This window comes from Kogia breviceps, chromosome 14 (genome assembly GCF_026419965.1).
Source record: "Kogia breviceps isolate mKogBre1 chromosome 14, mKogBre1 haplotype 1, whole genome shotgun sequence".
NCBI lineage: Eukaryota > Metazoa > Chordata > Mammalia > Artiodactyla > Physeteridae > Kogia > Kogia breviceps.
In genome coordinates, this window is record NC_081323.1 from 62,485,751 (window position 1) to 62,503,518 (window position 17,768).

The 17,768-nt window shown below is 45.2% G+C and overlaps 1 protein-coding gene across 4 annotated transcripts in view; it reads right to left on the reverse strand.

Moving 5' to 3' along the window:
• TXNDC11 (thioredoxin domain containing 11) overlaps positions 1-17,768 on the reverse strand; it is a 63,349-nt gene that overhangs the window by 793 nt on the left and 44,788 nt on the right. For 3 of the 4 annotated variants that reach the window (XM_059036289.2, XM_059036292.2, XM_067011839.1), the window contains 5 exons: positions 17,548-17,748; positions 11,082-11,874; positions 8,764-8,906; positions 7,473-7,582; positions 4,186-4,266 (listed from right to left, as the gene is read on the reverse strand). In XM_059036289.2, coding sequence (XP_058892272.1) covers positions 4,186-4,266; positions 7,473-7,582; positions 8,764-8,906; positions 11,082-11,874; positions 17,548-17,748 — 1,328 coding nt within the window. Of the gene's footprint in view, positions 1-4,185; positions 4,267-7,472; positions 7,583-8,763; positions 8,907-11,081; positions 11,875-12,762; positions 13,203-17,547; positions 17,749-17,768 lie in introns of those variants that run through there. The other variant, XM_067011840.1, reaches the window with a different exon arrangement.

The window sequence follows — 17,768 nt, forward strand, 5'->3', positions numbered from 1 at the left end:
ACACCAACATTCTTAGTCCAAAACCAGACTGCCGCCGAAGGTCAAGCTGCTTATTTCCTACCAAAAGGAAGTCAGCATGGAAAATGTCATCTGGCAAAAAATTTTCTACAAAGCTGATGTCCCATATGCTGCTTCTGTAATTAAGGTGGTTTATCTCAAAGGTGTGTCTGTTCCTGAGGACAGAGAGCTCAGTTTCTGTTCACAACCTTCCAAGAAAGATAAGAACTCAGGGCAGAGGGGCCTCCGTGTGCTCGCAGACGCCCAGTGGCGCATCAGGAAGGGTGTCCAGGGGCAGTACTGCCACCCATGTCACTATTGTGGCCATCGACAGTGCTTGGCGAGATGGGAAAAACCTCCAACACTCAGCCTGGCTCTTCAGCAAGCATTTATTACACATTATCCGAGGCAAGAGTTCTCAACTGGGCTAACTGTACCCTCCCTTCCCCAGGGGACACTGGGCAACATCTGGAGACACATTTTATTGTCACGATGGTGGAGGTGCTACTGGAGCCCCAAACAGACCAAGGGGCTCTGAGGAATTAAGGTTGCCGGGCCCTGAGGGCAGAGAATAAGGAAGGAGGGTGACATATGAAGGGGATTTTCCCCAAAGCTTTGCTGCAAGTCCTGATGTACAAAATTCCTTTTTAGAACTTGTCATCCAATTGTCTGATGACCAAAATTTCTACCACAGATACATTTACCTGTGTATACACCACCTGGCTGCAATAAATCCAAACCATCAGCTTTAGCATGAGGGGGGCAGACACCATCCAGTATTAAAGGAGTGGAGGTGAAGGGCACGACTCCGGGGCCCACCCGCCTCCGGGGCCTCACAGGACTCCTCTGTGGCTTGCACTGCCTTGTCTGTAAAGGGGGGAATACGAGTCTCATCTACCCCAAAGGACTGCTGTAAGGACTGCATGAGTTACCTGAAGGCTCAGGGAATGTTAGCTTGAAACAAAAAAAGATCAACCACATTGTTCCTTAGAGAAACTGACCAGAAATCCTTCATTAAGAGCTTGCACACCCTCTCCACACACAAAGCCAGTGGCCAAACACCTAAGAAAAGACAAAAGGTGTTCTAGCAAAGGGTAGCCCTTTCCCTATGAAATAAAAATCACAGGGAAATTAACATCAGATATGTCCCATTTTAAACGTTTATGGAAACTTTCAGGTAAATGGAACAATTTTTAAACTTTGGGGGTAAGTATATAACCACGTCTTCCTTTAAATCATAGTTTTCTTAACATGTAAGCTTTCTCCAAGTGGGGCCTCCCAGCCATTCAACTGACAACTAAGAACATCCTGATGGCCCCTGTGAAGTGAAGGTGAGGACGGAGAAGCAGAGGCTGGATCTACCCCTAAGTTCTGCAACACAACCTGGTCTTCTAGGACAGAGCAAATGTGAACCATCCCCAGCAAAGAGCTTAGTGTTTGTATCTGGAGACATTTATAGGACAGAAAACGATACTGGTAAACATGCTATTTTAGAGTTTCTGGAGCAATCTCCATGAACCTACCTGGTGGGTGTGCTAAAATGCTTTCAAACTTCTTAGAAGTAGCAAGGATACAGAGCGTCAACAAACTGCTTCCAAAATGGTAATCATTTTGAAAGTGTAGAGGTAAAAGGTCCCACTGTTTATTTGACTCTGGTCTAAGTTCACCAGGAGTATGTGTACGCACCTCTAGCGTGTAAAAGGCTAAATACAAAATGACCAATGGGGTAGAAGTTATCTGCTCCAAAGAGGGGCTATAATACTGAGGGAGGGTGGGCTGCTCCTCTAAAGAAGCGAGGTCCTTCCCCAGGGGCACATCAGAATGAACCCCCCACCCACTTCTGATCTCCTGGCCCAGGGCCGGGCCAGAGCACCTGAGTTTTGGAACGTCACACAGAGTGGGGAAAGAAGAGTGGTTCTAAGGTACCCCTGCACAAGAAGGTGGCCCTGCTGGGAGCAAGAGGTAGTCCAGGCTGTGCACTGTGGCAGAGGACAAGCTCTTTCCCATGGTTTCTTTCATGATCATAAAATACAAACGACATGCTCACTGAGGACAATTTGCAAAGGATATAAAAAGCATACAAGAGGCACCCCTGTGACCACTGGTAACCTTCACTCCTCCAAAATTATTGTCATCAACATCTTGACACCTTCCCTTCTGCACACATTTTAACCCAGTGCATGTGTAAATTTATATTTTACCAAAATGCATATATACTTTTTTATTCTTTTCACTAAAAATAACATAAGCATGTGCCCTGTGAAGAAGGTCTTACAGCTTGTTATCAGTTTTTCGTTTCCTCTTTTGTGAGCTGTCAGCTTTTTGCCCTTTACCTTCTGAGTGAACTGAACACTCACTTTGGACCAGTTAATGAAGAGCTTGCTTCACTTCTGATTACCATTTATTTTTAGGAAATAAGAAAAATTCCATTCCAAAGCAGTAAGGCTTTGGTTTACCAAGCTCTCTGCATTAGAATGGAACTGGACAGTCTACTCCTATTCAGTATTTACTTTCTTGACTTTTCAATACAAGGGAACTAGGAAGAGGCTGTAGCAGCGACCTTCCTGCAGAGCATGGAAAATGAGCTCATCTCTATGCTCACTCCATCAGGCAACCTCAGAATGAAAGGCACTCGACCCAAACGCGAAACAATTCCAGCTGCTGAGAACCTCTTTGTGCAAAGGCATGTGCTGGGTGTTACGACGTCAATGTTTTTTTCCAACTATGAAATTCGAAAATTATGGTTTGTTAAACTTCATGCCCCATCTCTGTCCCACAAACGATGAAATTACTTGTGTTATTGTCCACGGTTCCTGGACCGTGTGGTACCTGCCTGAGACACTTCTTTTTTTTTCTGCGGTACGCAGGCCTCTCACTGTTGTGGCCTCTCTCATTGCGGAGCACAGGCTCTGGACGTGCAGGCTCAGCGGCCATGGCTCATGGGTCTAGCCACTCCACAGCATGTGGGATCTTCCCGGACCAGGGCACGAACCCGCGTCCCCTGCATTGGCAGGTGGACTCTCAACCACTGCGCCACCAGGGAAGCCCTGAGACACTTCTTAAAAAGAAAAAGCCTCGTCATAATACAGTCAGCAGTAGAACTGGGTGAGTCACACTCTGTTTTCAGTGCGTGATTTGACAAGACCCTACTACCATAGAAGTATTCCAGCAAAAATTCTTTGAGATAAGGAGGAAAAACCAAGGAGGTGATTCAGTACACATGAAGGAAGCACTCTCCTAGAGAAGCATGAAGAGCATGGCAGTGGCTGCAATAAACGGTAAAAGCAAGCGCCAGAGAATAAAAGACATGTGAGTTAGGGAATGTCACTAAAATCATCCTGCAAATGCTTTTCCTTATAAAGATAGTTAAAGCCATGTGACTGGGTCCCTGCGGACCCATCCTTTTAAAAACAAACAGGAATCTGTACCACGAGCACATCTGGTTTATCAGGCTTTAAAAGGCCAAGAGTTAATTTCCCTTCTACCAAAATATGTGGATCCACATTTGCTAACTGCCAGGTCACGTCCCCTTGCTAACGGCCCATCCCTGCTCACTGGGCTTTCAGGGAAGCTGCCTTGATCACTCACCTTGGAGCACCACTTAGACAAATGTGAAGAGATCAAGGTGACAGCCCTGTCAGGTGACATTAACAGAAGTCTGCACACCTGGGGAGAAGGCTTCTTGAGCCCCAGTATGCGGGTGTAGTGGGTAGGAGGGCCTCCGTTTCCTCCTTGTACCAGGGGGCCGAGGTGGCCGTCCGCAAGGCTCAATGACAAATGACTCATGTGGAAGCGAGCAGGCCGGGCCTGACTCCCCGTGGGGCCCAACAGTGAGCTGTTGTTTTGCCCCACGTGAACCTGGGGCTCTTTACTGTCAATCTCAGCACTCACTGTGTGCTCATAAGGCTAAGAAGGCGAACAAGTTCCAGTGGCCACATTCATACTCGTGTAAAACACACTCTGGGAGGGGGCAAACTTGAAAAAACTACCACACCTGACATCATGACACCAAAGCCCTTTTACTAACCCTTGGTTCCCAGTGGCACATTTTTTGAACAATACATTTTATTCTAAATACTTTAATAATAAATAATGATGTACATTTCACTTCTGTGAAGTACCTTAAACCCATTTCATTTTCAGCAAAAGAATCCCATCTGCCCAAATATTGAAAAAATTCAGCATTACCTGTTACAGGGAAAAAATAAGACAGTAGGAAGACGGTCAACCATAAATTCCCAAGGAAGATCATTCTGAGATACATCAATCCTGGCAAAGGGAAAGAACAGAAAAAGCAAAAGATCAGCCCAAGAAACTCCAACTTGAAAGGATCTTCTCAAATAATTGAAGAATCCAGGGCACGTCTGTGCCCACACAAGACTGGCCCCTGGCGGTGAGTGCACCACTGGGTATAAGACAGGCACAGCTTGTGGGAGAAGCAGCGAGACTTCCAGGACGTGCAACTGCCCACCTAACTCACTGAGGGAAATGTCATGTCTTGAAAGTAAACATAGAATTCCCCTCAAAAAAGCCTTGCTGACACCTCAGGAGTAGTCCATGCACCTGACCAAATCTGGGCAAGTACCTTAACCGTTGAATCAGCTCTGGAAAAAGGAAATCATTGAGCAAAACACACTGAGCCTCTGAAAATGTAAGAAAACAAGACAAGGAAGATTATATTCTATATTTTGTAAGTCTAGACAGAGGTCAAGAAAGCTGTATTTTCTTAGCAGATTTTAGATGCATTTTCTAATACAGGAAATGACATCTGTGTTCAATGAGCCAACCTGTGCTTAATTACTACTGAACTAGGTGGGGGCCCCTCCTGCAGTGCACACTGAGCTGGGCCTGCAGGAATGTCTCCCCACTTGCCCCCAGGGACTGCTCAGTTGAAGCAAAAGGAACATCCCAGAAGGAGGAAGCAAAGCAGCAGGGCTGCTAGGCCAGGTGTCAATATTCACAAATAGTGCATAAAAAAGGTGGAAATGTTTTGAATCATTAACTTGACAGGAGTTTTCAGAAAAGTATAATTGGGGGCAGAGTGGGGAGGGGGGGAAATCAGTGCTTCACATTTGTCCAAAAAGATGAAATACACTTAAAAAAAAACTGACATAACCAAATCATAATGGTTTTAAATAGCTTCATTAACAGAACAGTACTCCTGCCTCTCTGCCTGTGAAAGCCTACCTAGAACATCAGAGTTTCTATTTTTTAAACAAATGGCGTTGAACAGTTTATCCTATAATCAAGTGTTTCTTTCTCCTGATTTTTACTTCAAAGAAAAACCAAACTGTAAAATTAAAAGAAAAACATTTGTAAACATCCACTCAGAATCCCATTGTGCTAATCAGGACCTTCTTTCTGGGATTCTCACTCAGGCTTTGGTGTATATGCCTACATACTGATAAGAGCAGCAATCGTATTTCATACTCTATTCTTTTCAGTTAATTGTATGAAAAGCATTGTTCTAACGAAGGGGTAAAAATCCCATCAAATGCCCAACCATAATTTACTTAACCACTTTTCTACTGTTGGATATAAATAATGCTGCAATGACCAGCACATGCTTCTCTGGAAGTCCTATTTCCTTAATTCCCCAAAGTGAAATTAACTGGATCAAAAATGTAGAACCATTTTTGCTAAAATGTTGCTAAAATGCTTTCCAAAAAGTTTATGTCAATTTACTTGTTCTGTTAGCTACATCTGACTGTGCCAATTTTATTTTATCAACACAAGATTCTACCACTTAAGAGTATTCATTAATTTAATAAGTGTAAATGATACTTTGTTATTGTTTCAATTTATATTTACTAGATTATAATTTCCCCACTTGTTTATTTACTCTCTTCTCTTACATGAAAAAGGCTTTTCATGACCTTTCTTCACATGGCAATCGTTCTCAGCTGTTTCTCCCTCCATCCCCCATTTTTTAAAATTGTGGTAAAATATACATAACATTTACCATCTTAGCCATTTCTAAGTGTACAGTGCAGTGGTATTAAGTACATTCATTATGCTGTGCAACCATCACCACCATCCATCTCCAGAGCTCTTTCATCCTGCAAAACTGAAACTGACCCCATTAAACAACTCTTCCCCCTTCTCCCCTCCCTGCATCTCTTGGCAACCACCATTCTGCTGTCTCCATGAATCTGACTACTCTTGGGGCCTCATATAAGGGAAACCATACAGTGCTTGTCCTTTTGTGACTCATTTCACTCAGCATTAATATCCTCAAGGTCCACTCATGTTGCAGCATGTGTCAGAATTTCCTTCTTAATTTTTAAGGTTGAATAATATTCCATTATATGTACAAACCACATTTTGCTCTCAGCAGTTTTCTTAAACCATTTTAATTTCCCAGGTTCTGGAGCATGAACACCTGATTCTGAATCCTGCTCCCTCATTTACAGGTTGTGTAACTCTGGGCAAGCTGCCTAATCTTTTTGAGCCTCAGTTTCCTCCTCAGTAGAAAGAGAGTGGTAATCATACCATGCTCCACTGAATGGTCTAAGGATTAAGTCAGATAATATGTATATATAAAAATCTCGCAGCATAGTAACTCCTCAAGTGTGGCTCTAATCATTACTTACAGCATACACAAAAGGTAAGACATATATGCTGTAAAACATAGCTATCGTCCTTTTGTAAGTTAGTTTTATTTTCGTTGCACATTTTTCTAGTGAAATCTGTTCATCTTTCTTGCATTATTTTTTCAACTGCTTCATTTTGGCAAGTTTTCACCTCTCAAAGGAACTAGCAAATCCAATATTCTAGCTTCTGTTATTTTTTTCTATGATTTGATCTTTTATATTTAAATTCTATCTATCTGAAGGGTTTTTTTTTTTTTTTTTTTGGTGGCGGGGAGAAGATATAGCTTAAATCTAAATAATTTTCATCTCAGACTGCCTACTACCTGATCAAAAACTCTTTGAGCCTTGTTTTTACAAAACAATGGTTTAACATTTTTTTGTTTGCTACACATACACATACAGTATCAAGAAATCACAAAACTAGAACATGCAGGTATCAGCCAATCTTGCCTCTTACTTTTAGGAATGAGGAGGGAAAGGAGGCCTGGTAGGGAGATTTGCTCCAGGTCCCAGGGCTGGTTGGCAGCACACCAGGGACTGGCCTCCTTTTGCTGGGCCAAGGCCCCAGTGCCATGTATTCCAGAAAGCTGGCCACTTGGGGGGCTATCCGAGCAACCAGGTCAGCACTAATCCCTCAGAACTGCACTCACCCTCCTATGAACTCAATCAGGACTAAACACACTCAACATCGTGGAAGGAACACTCAGCATTCATCAGGAAAACTTTGGCTCCAATGAGGTTTTGCTCACAGCTTTAAGCTGACAATCAACCAAATCTTACCCAAGGTCAACAGAAAATGGGCAGACCCTTGCAGGCCATAATGGCTAAGCTGTAAGGAGGAGTGAAGGCAGGCACATAGCGCTGCAGCACAGGCTTCCTTACCTCGCCACAGTGAATGTATCCGCGGGCAGGAGCCGAGCTAGCTGGATAAAGACGTGATTGAGGGCTGGACAGAAGCCGCACCACTGTGCATAATAAAGCAGCAACACATCCTATGGGAAGAGAAAGACGGCTGTTACTAGGCTGCTCAGGTCCTCACTGTGCTTAGAACCTGGCAGGCATTCAATAAATATTGCTAATGGACAAATTACAGTGAAAATTTAATCTTCAGGTATTTTCAATTATGTGATTTCTTCTTTACTTTTTAAAATAAATTTATTTATTGATTTATTTATATTTTTGGAGGCATTGGGTCTTCGTTGCTGCATGCGGGCTTTCTCTGGTTTCGGCGAGCAGGGGCTACTCTTTGATGCAGTGCATGAGCTTCTCATTGTGGTGGCTTCTCTTGTTGCAGAGCATGGGCTCTAGGCGCCCAAGCTTCAGTAGTTATGGCGCACAGGCTCAGTTGCTCTGTGGCACGTGGGATCTTCCCAGACGAGGGCTCGAACCTGTGTCCCCTGCGTTGGCAGGCAGATTCTTAACCACTGCACCACCAGGGAAGCCTTCTTAAGGATGTTTTACAATCACAAAACCACCATGTAATTCACATGTTTTGCGGTAAGACTGTCATGTGGTCAATCTTTTGTACGTCAAAATCAACCGCCCCCTGGTGGTGCAGTGATTAAGAATCTGCCTGGGGCTTCCCTGGTGGCACAGTGGTTGAGAGTCCACCTGCCGATGCAGGGGACACGGGTTTGTGCCCCGGTCTGGGAAGATCCCACATGCCGCGGAGCGGCTGGGCCCGTGAGCCATGGCTGCTAGGCCTGCGCGTTCGGAGCTTGTGCTCCACAACGTGAGAGGCCACAACAGTGAGAGATCCGCATACCGCAAAAAAAAAAAAAAAAAAGAATCCGCCTGCCATTGCAGGGAACACGGGTTCAAGCCCTGGTCTGGGAAGATCCCACATGCCGCACAGCAGGTAAGCCTACAAGCCACAGCTACCGAATGAAGCCTGCGTGCCTAAAGCCTGTGCTCCGCAACGAGAGAAGCCACCGCAATGAAAAGCCCATGCACCACAACAAAGAGTAGCCCCTGCTCGCGCCGCAACTAGAGAAAGCCCATGAGCAGCAACAAAGACCTAACGCAGCCACAAATAAATAAATAAATAAATAAATAAATAAATAAAAACAAGCAAACAAAAAAACCACAACTGCTCACCCCGATGACTGCAGCTTTAGAAATTACTATAATAGGGACAGATGGCTTGATTTTTGCTTCGCTCATGATTCTATACCTGTTTTTGAAGGACTACTTCCCAAAAGGTATCAGTTGTCACTTCAGTGATTAAACGCTGAGATGGGAACTGGGCAGAGTCACTTCCAATAAGATGCCTTTTCAAGGGGCTGTAGAGAACGCTGAAGTTTTGAATGAAAGACTCTAAAAATAAGAAGAAAATGAGATCAGCTCTTCTCTCAGTACAAGGAGAGTAGCTGGCCTACTTTAAACTCTACATCTAAAAAATTGGGCTGGCTTTGCAGGCCCACATTTTTAACACTTTACATACAGGCAAAACCCTGAACAAAGCCACCCGGGGGGACAAGGGGTAGCTTTGGCAGTACTAACTCAGCAGACAGCGCTTTAGCTAACAAAGCATCACTCGGTGTTCCGTGTTCTACTATGCAGGGACTAGGAATTTGATGCTCCTTTAAAAACAACGCTGGTCCACAAATGGACACCCGAGACTGTATAAGTCATCAACATGCCACCATGGAGATTTCAACCTACTATACCAAGACCTTTAAGCGTAACTACTGATGCAGTAATTGCACAAGCTACTGTAATGGGGAAGGTGTTTAAATACTCATTAATTTAAGGATAAGGAGCTATGGTTTTTGTTTCCTTTATTAAAGTCCTTCAAGTTTCTTTCTTAAAAGGTTAAGAAAAATAAACTCAATTATATTTAGTGGAAAAACACATAAATAAAACCCATAAATAATCCCAAACCCTAACCTGAACCAACAGTTTTACCCTTCCCACCAACTCTACTACCTTCAGATTCCTTTGTATCATCTGAAGCAGCACTAATCTGAGTTTTACTTCTTTTTTTCTCTCCATTGAGAGGCCCTAGTGAACAATGGTATGTTCCGTGGAGGGAGGAGGAAAGGAGGAAGGTCTTGTGAAGAGAATCTGTCATCAACATCTGACTGATACTTAGTTGGCTATGTTTTTGAAACATAAAACCAAGAATTATTTACTAATCTGAATGAAGCCTAAATTCTGAAACTGACCCAGAGACAGCTGACTTAAGAGTCAACTCTCCAAGACAACAATGATGCACAGTGAATGTTTGTTTTTGAACGAGGACCCTGACAGATTTTGTCACCAACCACAGCACAAAGAACAACGGAGCTAGATGTTTCAGAGGAGATAACAGAAGATGAAAAGAAATCGGAAGAAGGCTTCTATCAGATTACCATTAAATTGAGGATGCACATACCATGAGCTAGCTCACTGAATGCTTGAGTATTAGAACAGAATGCAGGAAAATCCAATAAACACTTACTTCAAAAATACAGGCTTGTTTCATTTTCAGAAAACTCAGTACAGTAAAATGTAACTTTAGGAAACATGAATTAGGAGCAATTTGTAGTATCAAAAGAGTACACACTTCATAAAGTGACTGGTCACAGGGTTCCTCTAAGCACTCAGGAGGCTTCGTGTTTATAAAATTAAGCCTTTTATTAACATAAGCCTTTTAACGTGTCTAATGTAAGAAAGGAGCTTCACCTGGACTTAAAGGACGGCAGCTAAAATGACCATCATTTAGGCTTTGACTTGAAAATAAAAGGTTTCCCTCCCCACCAAATTCCTCCTGCCTCCATTTGGCAAATGCTAACTTTCCCCCATGTTTCCATCGAGGCTGAACTAACACGGCTTTTGAATTCTCATTTCCTTGTGTGCACATCAAGGATGGCAGCAAAGCCCTGGGAACAGGACAGCATTGCTTAGTTCACTGCTGCTGCCAAGCCTAAGGGCAAGTTCTCGGATACACTCCCATAATGGGGCTTTACCCGCCACCCCCCCCCCAAAAAAAGTGGGTTTTGCTGGTTTGCAACCTGACACTTGTTTATTGCACTTGACACTTGTTTGTTACAATCTAGGCTCCCAAGGTCAGAGCAGCATTTCTCAACTTGTTATAAAAGAGTAGCAGAACAAACTAGGTCTGGTGGCCTTGATGCCTAGACAGTTAAACCTGTGAGACAAAAAGGGGGGCCAGGCGGTTCTATCGTTTCACTGCTTTCTGTTTAAGTACCTTTCGAATGAAGCCGCTGTTGGGGCTCATGTTCATCAGCCCCTGGGGAATTACCACCCAACCTGAACGCTGGACTCTTAGTCCCCAAGGGCTAAGTGACAAACTTATCCAAAATTTGGAGTTAGGAAGTTTCTGTTCCATTTAATATACAAAATTAGCTTCTTTTAAAATTATGACCAGCTACAGTCTAAAGATTTCAAATGTGCTAAGAGCCAACCATAATGAGATCCCTAAATAAAAGTTACCTATGTTAAGTTAAGCAAAGCATTAGGCTTGGGGAAGGAAACTGCCCGCAGTACCTAGGGTGAACTTCATAAGAGCTTGTTTTGGATCCAAGACATAGTGAGACTCTTCTTTCACGTCAACAATTGCAGCAAATCCTTTCACCCGAGCAGCGCTTGGAGCACCCAGCCTCTCTGCATACAACCAAAATAAATTGGAATCCAAAAGGTAGATGTTCAGGGTCTTGTTGGTTCTGCAGCTCAGGCCTATGAAGCCTGTGCTATCCACATCCAGTTCAGGAAAGAGATACCTGTTCTCCTCAATGTGAGGAACGGAGCTTGTGGTATCAACCTCACATTTCTTCTCAAGGGAAGAAAATGCAATGGTTGGGGTTTCAAAGACATCTTGTTCAGAATCAATGAAGCCTGTCACGCCCCTGTTTATGGTCCTGCAACATGCAGTGTAGTAGCTGAAAGGGCTATAGAAACTTAGAAAATTCCTGCATTCTACGCTGTCTGATGCCACATGATAAAAGGTCTGCTCCTTGAGGTAGAAAGAATCCAGAGCTGCTGCCATCTCGAAAAAGCTGCACTGGGGCATGCTGACCGAGCTTGGCCTGAGGCCGCCGGCGGTCTGGTTGACACACAGTTCACACACGTTGTGGGTCCTGGAGATGGAGTGCCACTGGGGCAGCACCACGGTGTTGCAGCAGGGGGACTCTGTTATCAGCGGCGGGTCTGGCAGCTGGGCTGGGGGCTCAGGTGCCAGAGACTTGAACACCGGGGCATCCACTCGCCGCAGGTGCTGAAGGAGCCGCTCCACCACCTGGTCCCTGTGACAGTTGTTGTACTCCAAGGCCACTTCGGTGATCTGAAACACAGGGCGGAGCTCATGAGAGGTGTGGGGGTGACTGAGGGACAGACCCCGTGGCTCTTAGACCTGGAAAGCATCTTGTCTGATTCACAAGAAGGAACCCTGGCTGGAAACACAGCATCAAACAGGAAGCTGTCACACCAAAAGCTATTAATAAAGAGGCTTGAGTTATTTTTCAGATCCTGTCACTGCTAACAAATACTGAACCGCCTGTTCAGAGACAGAAGGGGTCTTAGAGGGAGACGTCAGTCTACCCCGTGATGGGGTGAAGTGGCTCACACCGCGACACACATCAAAGAACCAGGAACAAAATTTAAATCTCAATGCCCAGTTGAGTGCACTTTCCTTTACATCCTTAAAACTCCTCCAGACGATGTCTTCTTTCTTCATCTTAAGTAACAGTCTAAAAATTTCCCAAATATTTGGTCCACTTGTTGATCCACCTAGCAAGTGGATCAAATATTTCACAGCATATGTTTCCAAATAAATTCATGCCTCACAGGAGGCTACGAATTCAGCCTCTTCCAAACCATACTCATCCATTTCGCCTTTCTCCTCCTGTACCACCCTTTCAGGAAAATGGTATCATCAAACTGGAAAAATCAGCTGACCCTCAATTTCTCCTCTGCATCACCCAAGCCTCTAATCCAGCCAGCTCTGACTTCAGCATCATGAAGCAGCCCCCCTTTGCACCCTCACAGTCACTGCCTCAACTCAGGCCCTCATGTGTCACAGAGCACCCCCATTTTCTCTCCCCCGCCTTAACTGAGCCTCCACACTGCCACCACTTATTTTTAAAAATACAACCCTAAGCAGGAGACTCCTCTGCTAAATGACATTCGACGGCTCCCTATTACCTGGAGGGTAACCTTAACATAATCTGACCTGCGTCTGCCTTTCCGGTGTCACCTTACCACCTGTAGAGCATCCAGGCCCTTCCACGATGCCTTGCCTTCAGAGGCCTGGCTGGGGCCTCCTCCATCTGACAAACCTCAACGCTCTCCCCAAGACCCTGCACCAGGATGGCTGCTCCAACAAAGCTAACCGCCCCCTCTCCCCCAGGAAGAGTCTACATCTTCAGGGTTAGTCCCAGAAGCCCTTCCCAGACAGTCTCCCAACTATCTGTCAAGACGTCCCTCTTCCCCACAGGCTTAAGGATCCTCATGGGCAGGGACCATGTTTGATTTATTCTGCTATCCCCGCAGCCTAGCTCAGAGCCCGGAACATAACAAATGGTCGATAAACAGCTGGTGAACGAAGGGCATCTCAGGATAATGTACACGCTCCCACTTCTCGGGGAGATGAACCGCTTTATGCTCAGATCAGTGTTAGCCACTTAGATTCACATTTCACATTTCATTCCAAGACTCTTCCATTTCCGAAATGAGTACCTTTCACCACCCAACAGCCACCCCAGGTCAATGAAAAAGATGAGCAAGTCATTATAATCCAAAGGCATTTATACTCCCTAAAATAGAACTGTGTGCTAACTTAAATCTCACCAAGGTTAGTTAAAAGGTGTCAAGTCACTCAGGATTTTGTTTCATTAAAGAGTGTGTGTGTGCGTGTGTGTGTGTGTGTGTGTGTGTGTGTGAGAAAACCATTTAATAAGTGCTTTTCCAATTTAAAAGAAAACCCAAATTTTATAACATATGATACTTATAGACAGAGTTAATTTAAGACATATGCGTTTGTACAGGAAAACATTGTTTGAATAGTTCTTGGGCATAAAAATGGTTACTTTAGATGATAAACCAGTGTTTTGGATTTTTCCCCCACACAAAAACATCTCACCCTTTTTTAAAGGATAAGGCTCTGACAGCACATTACGCTAAAAAGGTCAAGCCCGTATGATTCATAAATAGCCCAGCTGCCCTCTTGCCCCATCCTGGTACTACTTTATATTCAAAGACATAATAGATTACCACCCCCAGACCCCCCCACAAACCCCACAAAAATTCAAGTACAGTCAGCCCTCTATATCCTCAGGTTCTGTATCTGCAATTCAAACAACCATGGATCGAAAATATTCAGGGGGGAAAATGCCAGAAAAGAAAGCTTGAATTTGCTGCACATAGGCGATTATTTACATACCATTTATATTACATCAGGTATCATAAGTAATCTTAGAAATGATTTAAAATATACGGGAAGATGTGCGTAGGTTATATACAAATACTATGCCGTTTTACACATGGAACTTGAGCATGTTGGATTTTGGTATCTACAGGGGGCCTGGAACCAACTCCACTGTGGATACCAGGGGACGACTGTATTCGCCGTGGGCTTTTATGAAGAGTCCACGTAGGAGTACACTGAGGACAGCAAAACTCCTTATGAGGTCTTCCTTCCTCATCCCTTTCATTCTTAATGTCTCTCACAAACAGAGCAGCCGTGTAAAGGATACTCTTAAGTGAAGAAAATATTTCATACAGTAATGCCCCTGAAAAGTGAGGAGTTCTTAGTTTTCTCCTACAAACTGAACCAGTTTTTACTGTTATATTCCTTTTTCATAACAGGCAGTTTTGTAAAGGCACTCCAGTTATATCCCGTATGTGAATCACTTGATGTCACATTTAATTTCATATGAACTAATAAGGAAAATTTGGCAAAAAACTTTAAACATTTGCACTATAAATGCTTCCTTCCATTTTCGTTAATCGGAGAAATCTTTAAGTCTGGACAAGATGCCTTTGTCCCCCAGACTCATACGCAGTGGACGCCTCAGAGCAGCACTGTGAAAGCTAAGAACCTGGGACTTCCCTGGTGGTCCAGTGGTTAAGAATCCGCCTGCCAATGCAGGGGACACAGGTTCGAGCCCTGGTCCAGGAAGATCCTACATGCTGCGGAGCAGCTAAGCCTATGCGCCACAACTACTGAGCCTGCGCTCTAGAGCCCACGTGCCGCAACTATTGAAGCCCGCACGCCTAGAGCCCGTGCTCCGCAACAAGAGAAGCCACCGCAGTGAGAAGCCCGCTCGCCGCAACTTGAGAAAGCCCCCGTGCAGTAACGAAGACCCAATTCAGCCAAAAATAAAAATTAATTAATTAATAATAAAAATAATTTAAAAAAACAAGCTAAGAATCCACACAGAGCCTCTTCTGGCTGCGCTAAGAATTTCTTTTGATAAGCACACTGAGATGTCTCATGACCTCTCTGGGACTCTCTGGAGATGCTGGGGTCAGGGGCCTGATGCCACGCGCAGTGCAGGCCGTGCTCTCCCAGGGGCGGGGTGGGGCACATGTGTGGAAGAGGAGCTGCCTGGTCTCGGCCTGGGCCTCACAGGGCGGTCCCCACATGGCCGTCCCTTATTGACTGACTCTCCCGCCCCGACTCTACAAGGCAGACCTCCTCCATCGCCTGCCCAAAGTTGGGCCTAAAAGCATAATGGAAAAATAAGGCTTAAGGATTAAATTCTTTTGGGGTCAAGGAGCCTTTGAGTTTCAAACTCACCCTCATGTAAGGGAGGTGTTCATCCCTCCCATCCCGCCCAACCCCGAGGATGACTTCCTTACTTCTAGTCACTGTGTCACTCTCTCCATGGTCACACGCCCCACTTCCCATCCCCAACACCACCGTCCAAGTTCAGAATCTTCCTACTTCTCACTTTTCTGGAACACGGCTGCTAGGAAAACTTTAATAATGGTAACACAGCTCTGTTGACAGCGCTCCATTATCAGACTTTGATGGCTATGATTAATCCTGGAGTCCTCAAAGAAGCACCCAGAAGCCTCTCCTCCAATGTTTTTTTCCTGGGTCTTCTTCAATCAGTCCTTTATGGAGACCATACAACCTGTCCTATTTCCTAATATCTAAACCCATCGCCCCCTGCCCACCCCCATGCCTTTGCTCAGGCTATTCCTTCCCTTAAATTTCTCTCAGCCCATCACAATTCTGGCCACCCCTGAAGGCCTGTCTCAAACACTCACCCCTCCCACAGCCCCCTCCTGCCTCCCTCCTGCCCAGCCCCCAGCTTCCCGGGACAGCACCCACTCTCCTCCAGTTCCTTCTGGGGCTGAGCACCCTCTGCCTTGAATTACAAGCAAGTTCTTGCTCCCCTACCAAACAGGCCTCCGAGACCATGAGACCAAGGCTCTGCCTTCTCCATCTTTCTCCACCGTGGCTTCCTGGCACAGTGCTCCATAAACGTTTGCTAAAGGGGCCTGAAATGAACAGGGAAATGTACTGCACTTGGCTGAATAATCCATAACACTGCTAAGATGCCACCTGGTTTAACCACAGGCTGCAATTAAGGTACTCTCTTCACCTCACAGGGACACTAAGAGCCCGGAGGAAATGAGCTGTGGGCAAAACCTTGATAAACAAAGACAGAGGAGTACGGGGAGATGGGGGAGACACTCACCCAGAAACAAAGAGTTGGAAAGCAAGTGTCTCCCACCAGGTGTCTAAATCCAAGCACAAGCCCCCAGAGGAACTGGGCTCCAGTCACAAAATACCACCCAACCCAGAACCCCGACATGCCCAAGCCAGACAAGACAGAACTCTCCAGGAGAAAACTTTAAAAGTTAAAATCCACAACCATGGCTAATACCTTGGTTGAAAACCCCACCTTTCCTAAAAAGAGTTTTAAGGGTTCTTAATACTAGAGTGTCTTAGTAAAGAAAGAGTGTCTTAGTTCATAAAGTAACTGTGTAGTGAAGATTTTCTAAAGAAATTAAGTATTACTTCAAGTCCTCCCTAATCAGAGAATAAACAAAGCTATTTCATCTCTCTTCTTTCCTCCTCTAAGCCATGGTAGCAGCATTCACTCAGAAGGCCCCCAGCAGGGATAATAACCTCAACAAAGAGGCTCCAGAGCAGCCAAGTGAGGGGCCTGGCCTGGCCTCCCGGTTCCCTCAGGAAAGCAGGCCATCAGGCTCACATGGAGAGCTTGAGAGAGGTAGCATCTAGGAAGCCTGGCCAGTGATTCACTGGCTGTCTGAAATTGGTTTTGGCCAATTAAGGGATCCTTGAGGGAAGGAAAAAATAAACCCCCCAGTAAATCCAATTTAGCAATCCCAGGAGCTCTCGGCTGATTGTTATTGCTCTAAGTGCCTCCAAACGATCCCATGTATAAAATAAACTCACACCCAGAGACAGTGAATGCACCAGATGAAGCAGAAAAGGCAGCAGGGAGGTGCTGACTCCTGATGGCGTTTGTCTCCAAAAACTGCCCTGTGAGACATGCAAGGTTTAGAAAAACATGGGATCCCAAGGTCACCCACCACCGCTACTGGCTTCTGGGCTGAGAGTGGCCAGGGCCAACAGTCTGTTCAAACCCCTGTGACAACAGCATCCCAAAGGCCACACTAAACCCTGCCTGTGCTGTCCATCCTCTCTGCCCCTCTCCCAGGCATCTGTTACCGCAGGAAGAGGGCCATCTGGTCCTTTTCCAGAGAGGCACAGTTTGCCTTCCTTGTCCCCTCCGACTCACCCAGACCTGAGCAGCTGTCAGTAATGTGGCCAGATAGGCTGTGGTGTGTCCTACCCAAGTCACAGGCTCTCCTGCTCACTTACAGGAGAAAGGAGTAACGCCACAGAAACGCAGCAGCTGCTCCTGGAGGCCGCTCGGCGACTAGGGGAAACTACTCTGATCACGGAATGAGAAAAGGCTAAGTTAATGAGTTTCTCAACTCCTTATGAGACACCTTTTACCATTATGACTCTTACCTCATCGATTAAAGGATGACTTTCGGCTAAGGGATTAAAAGGTATAAATACAAAAAGTGCTGGTCCCTTCTTCAGTTCATTGTTCAGCAGGAGACTCTTGCCGCCGTGTGGCCGCAGCCATCGAAGGAGCGTCTCTCGGTTTTCTAAGGCCCACTTATAGATGTTCTCAGCTGTGTAGTTGATGACCTCCCTGGGAAAGACCTGGGAAGGACAAACGCACA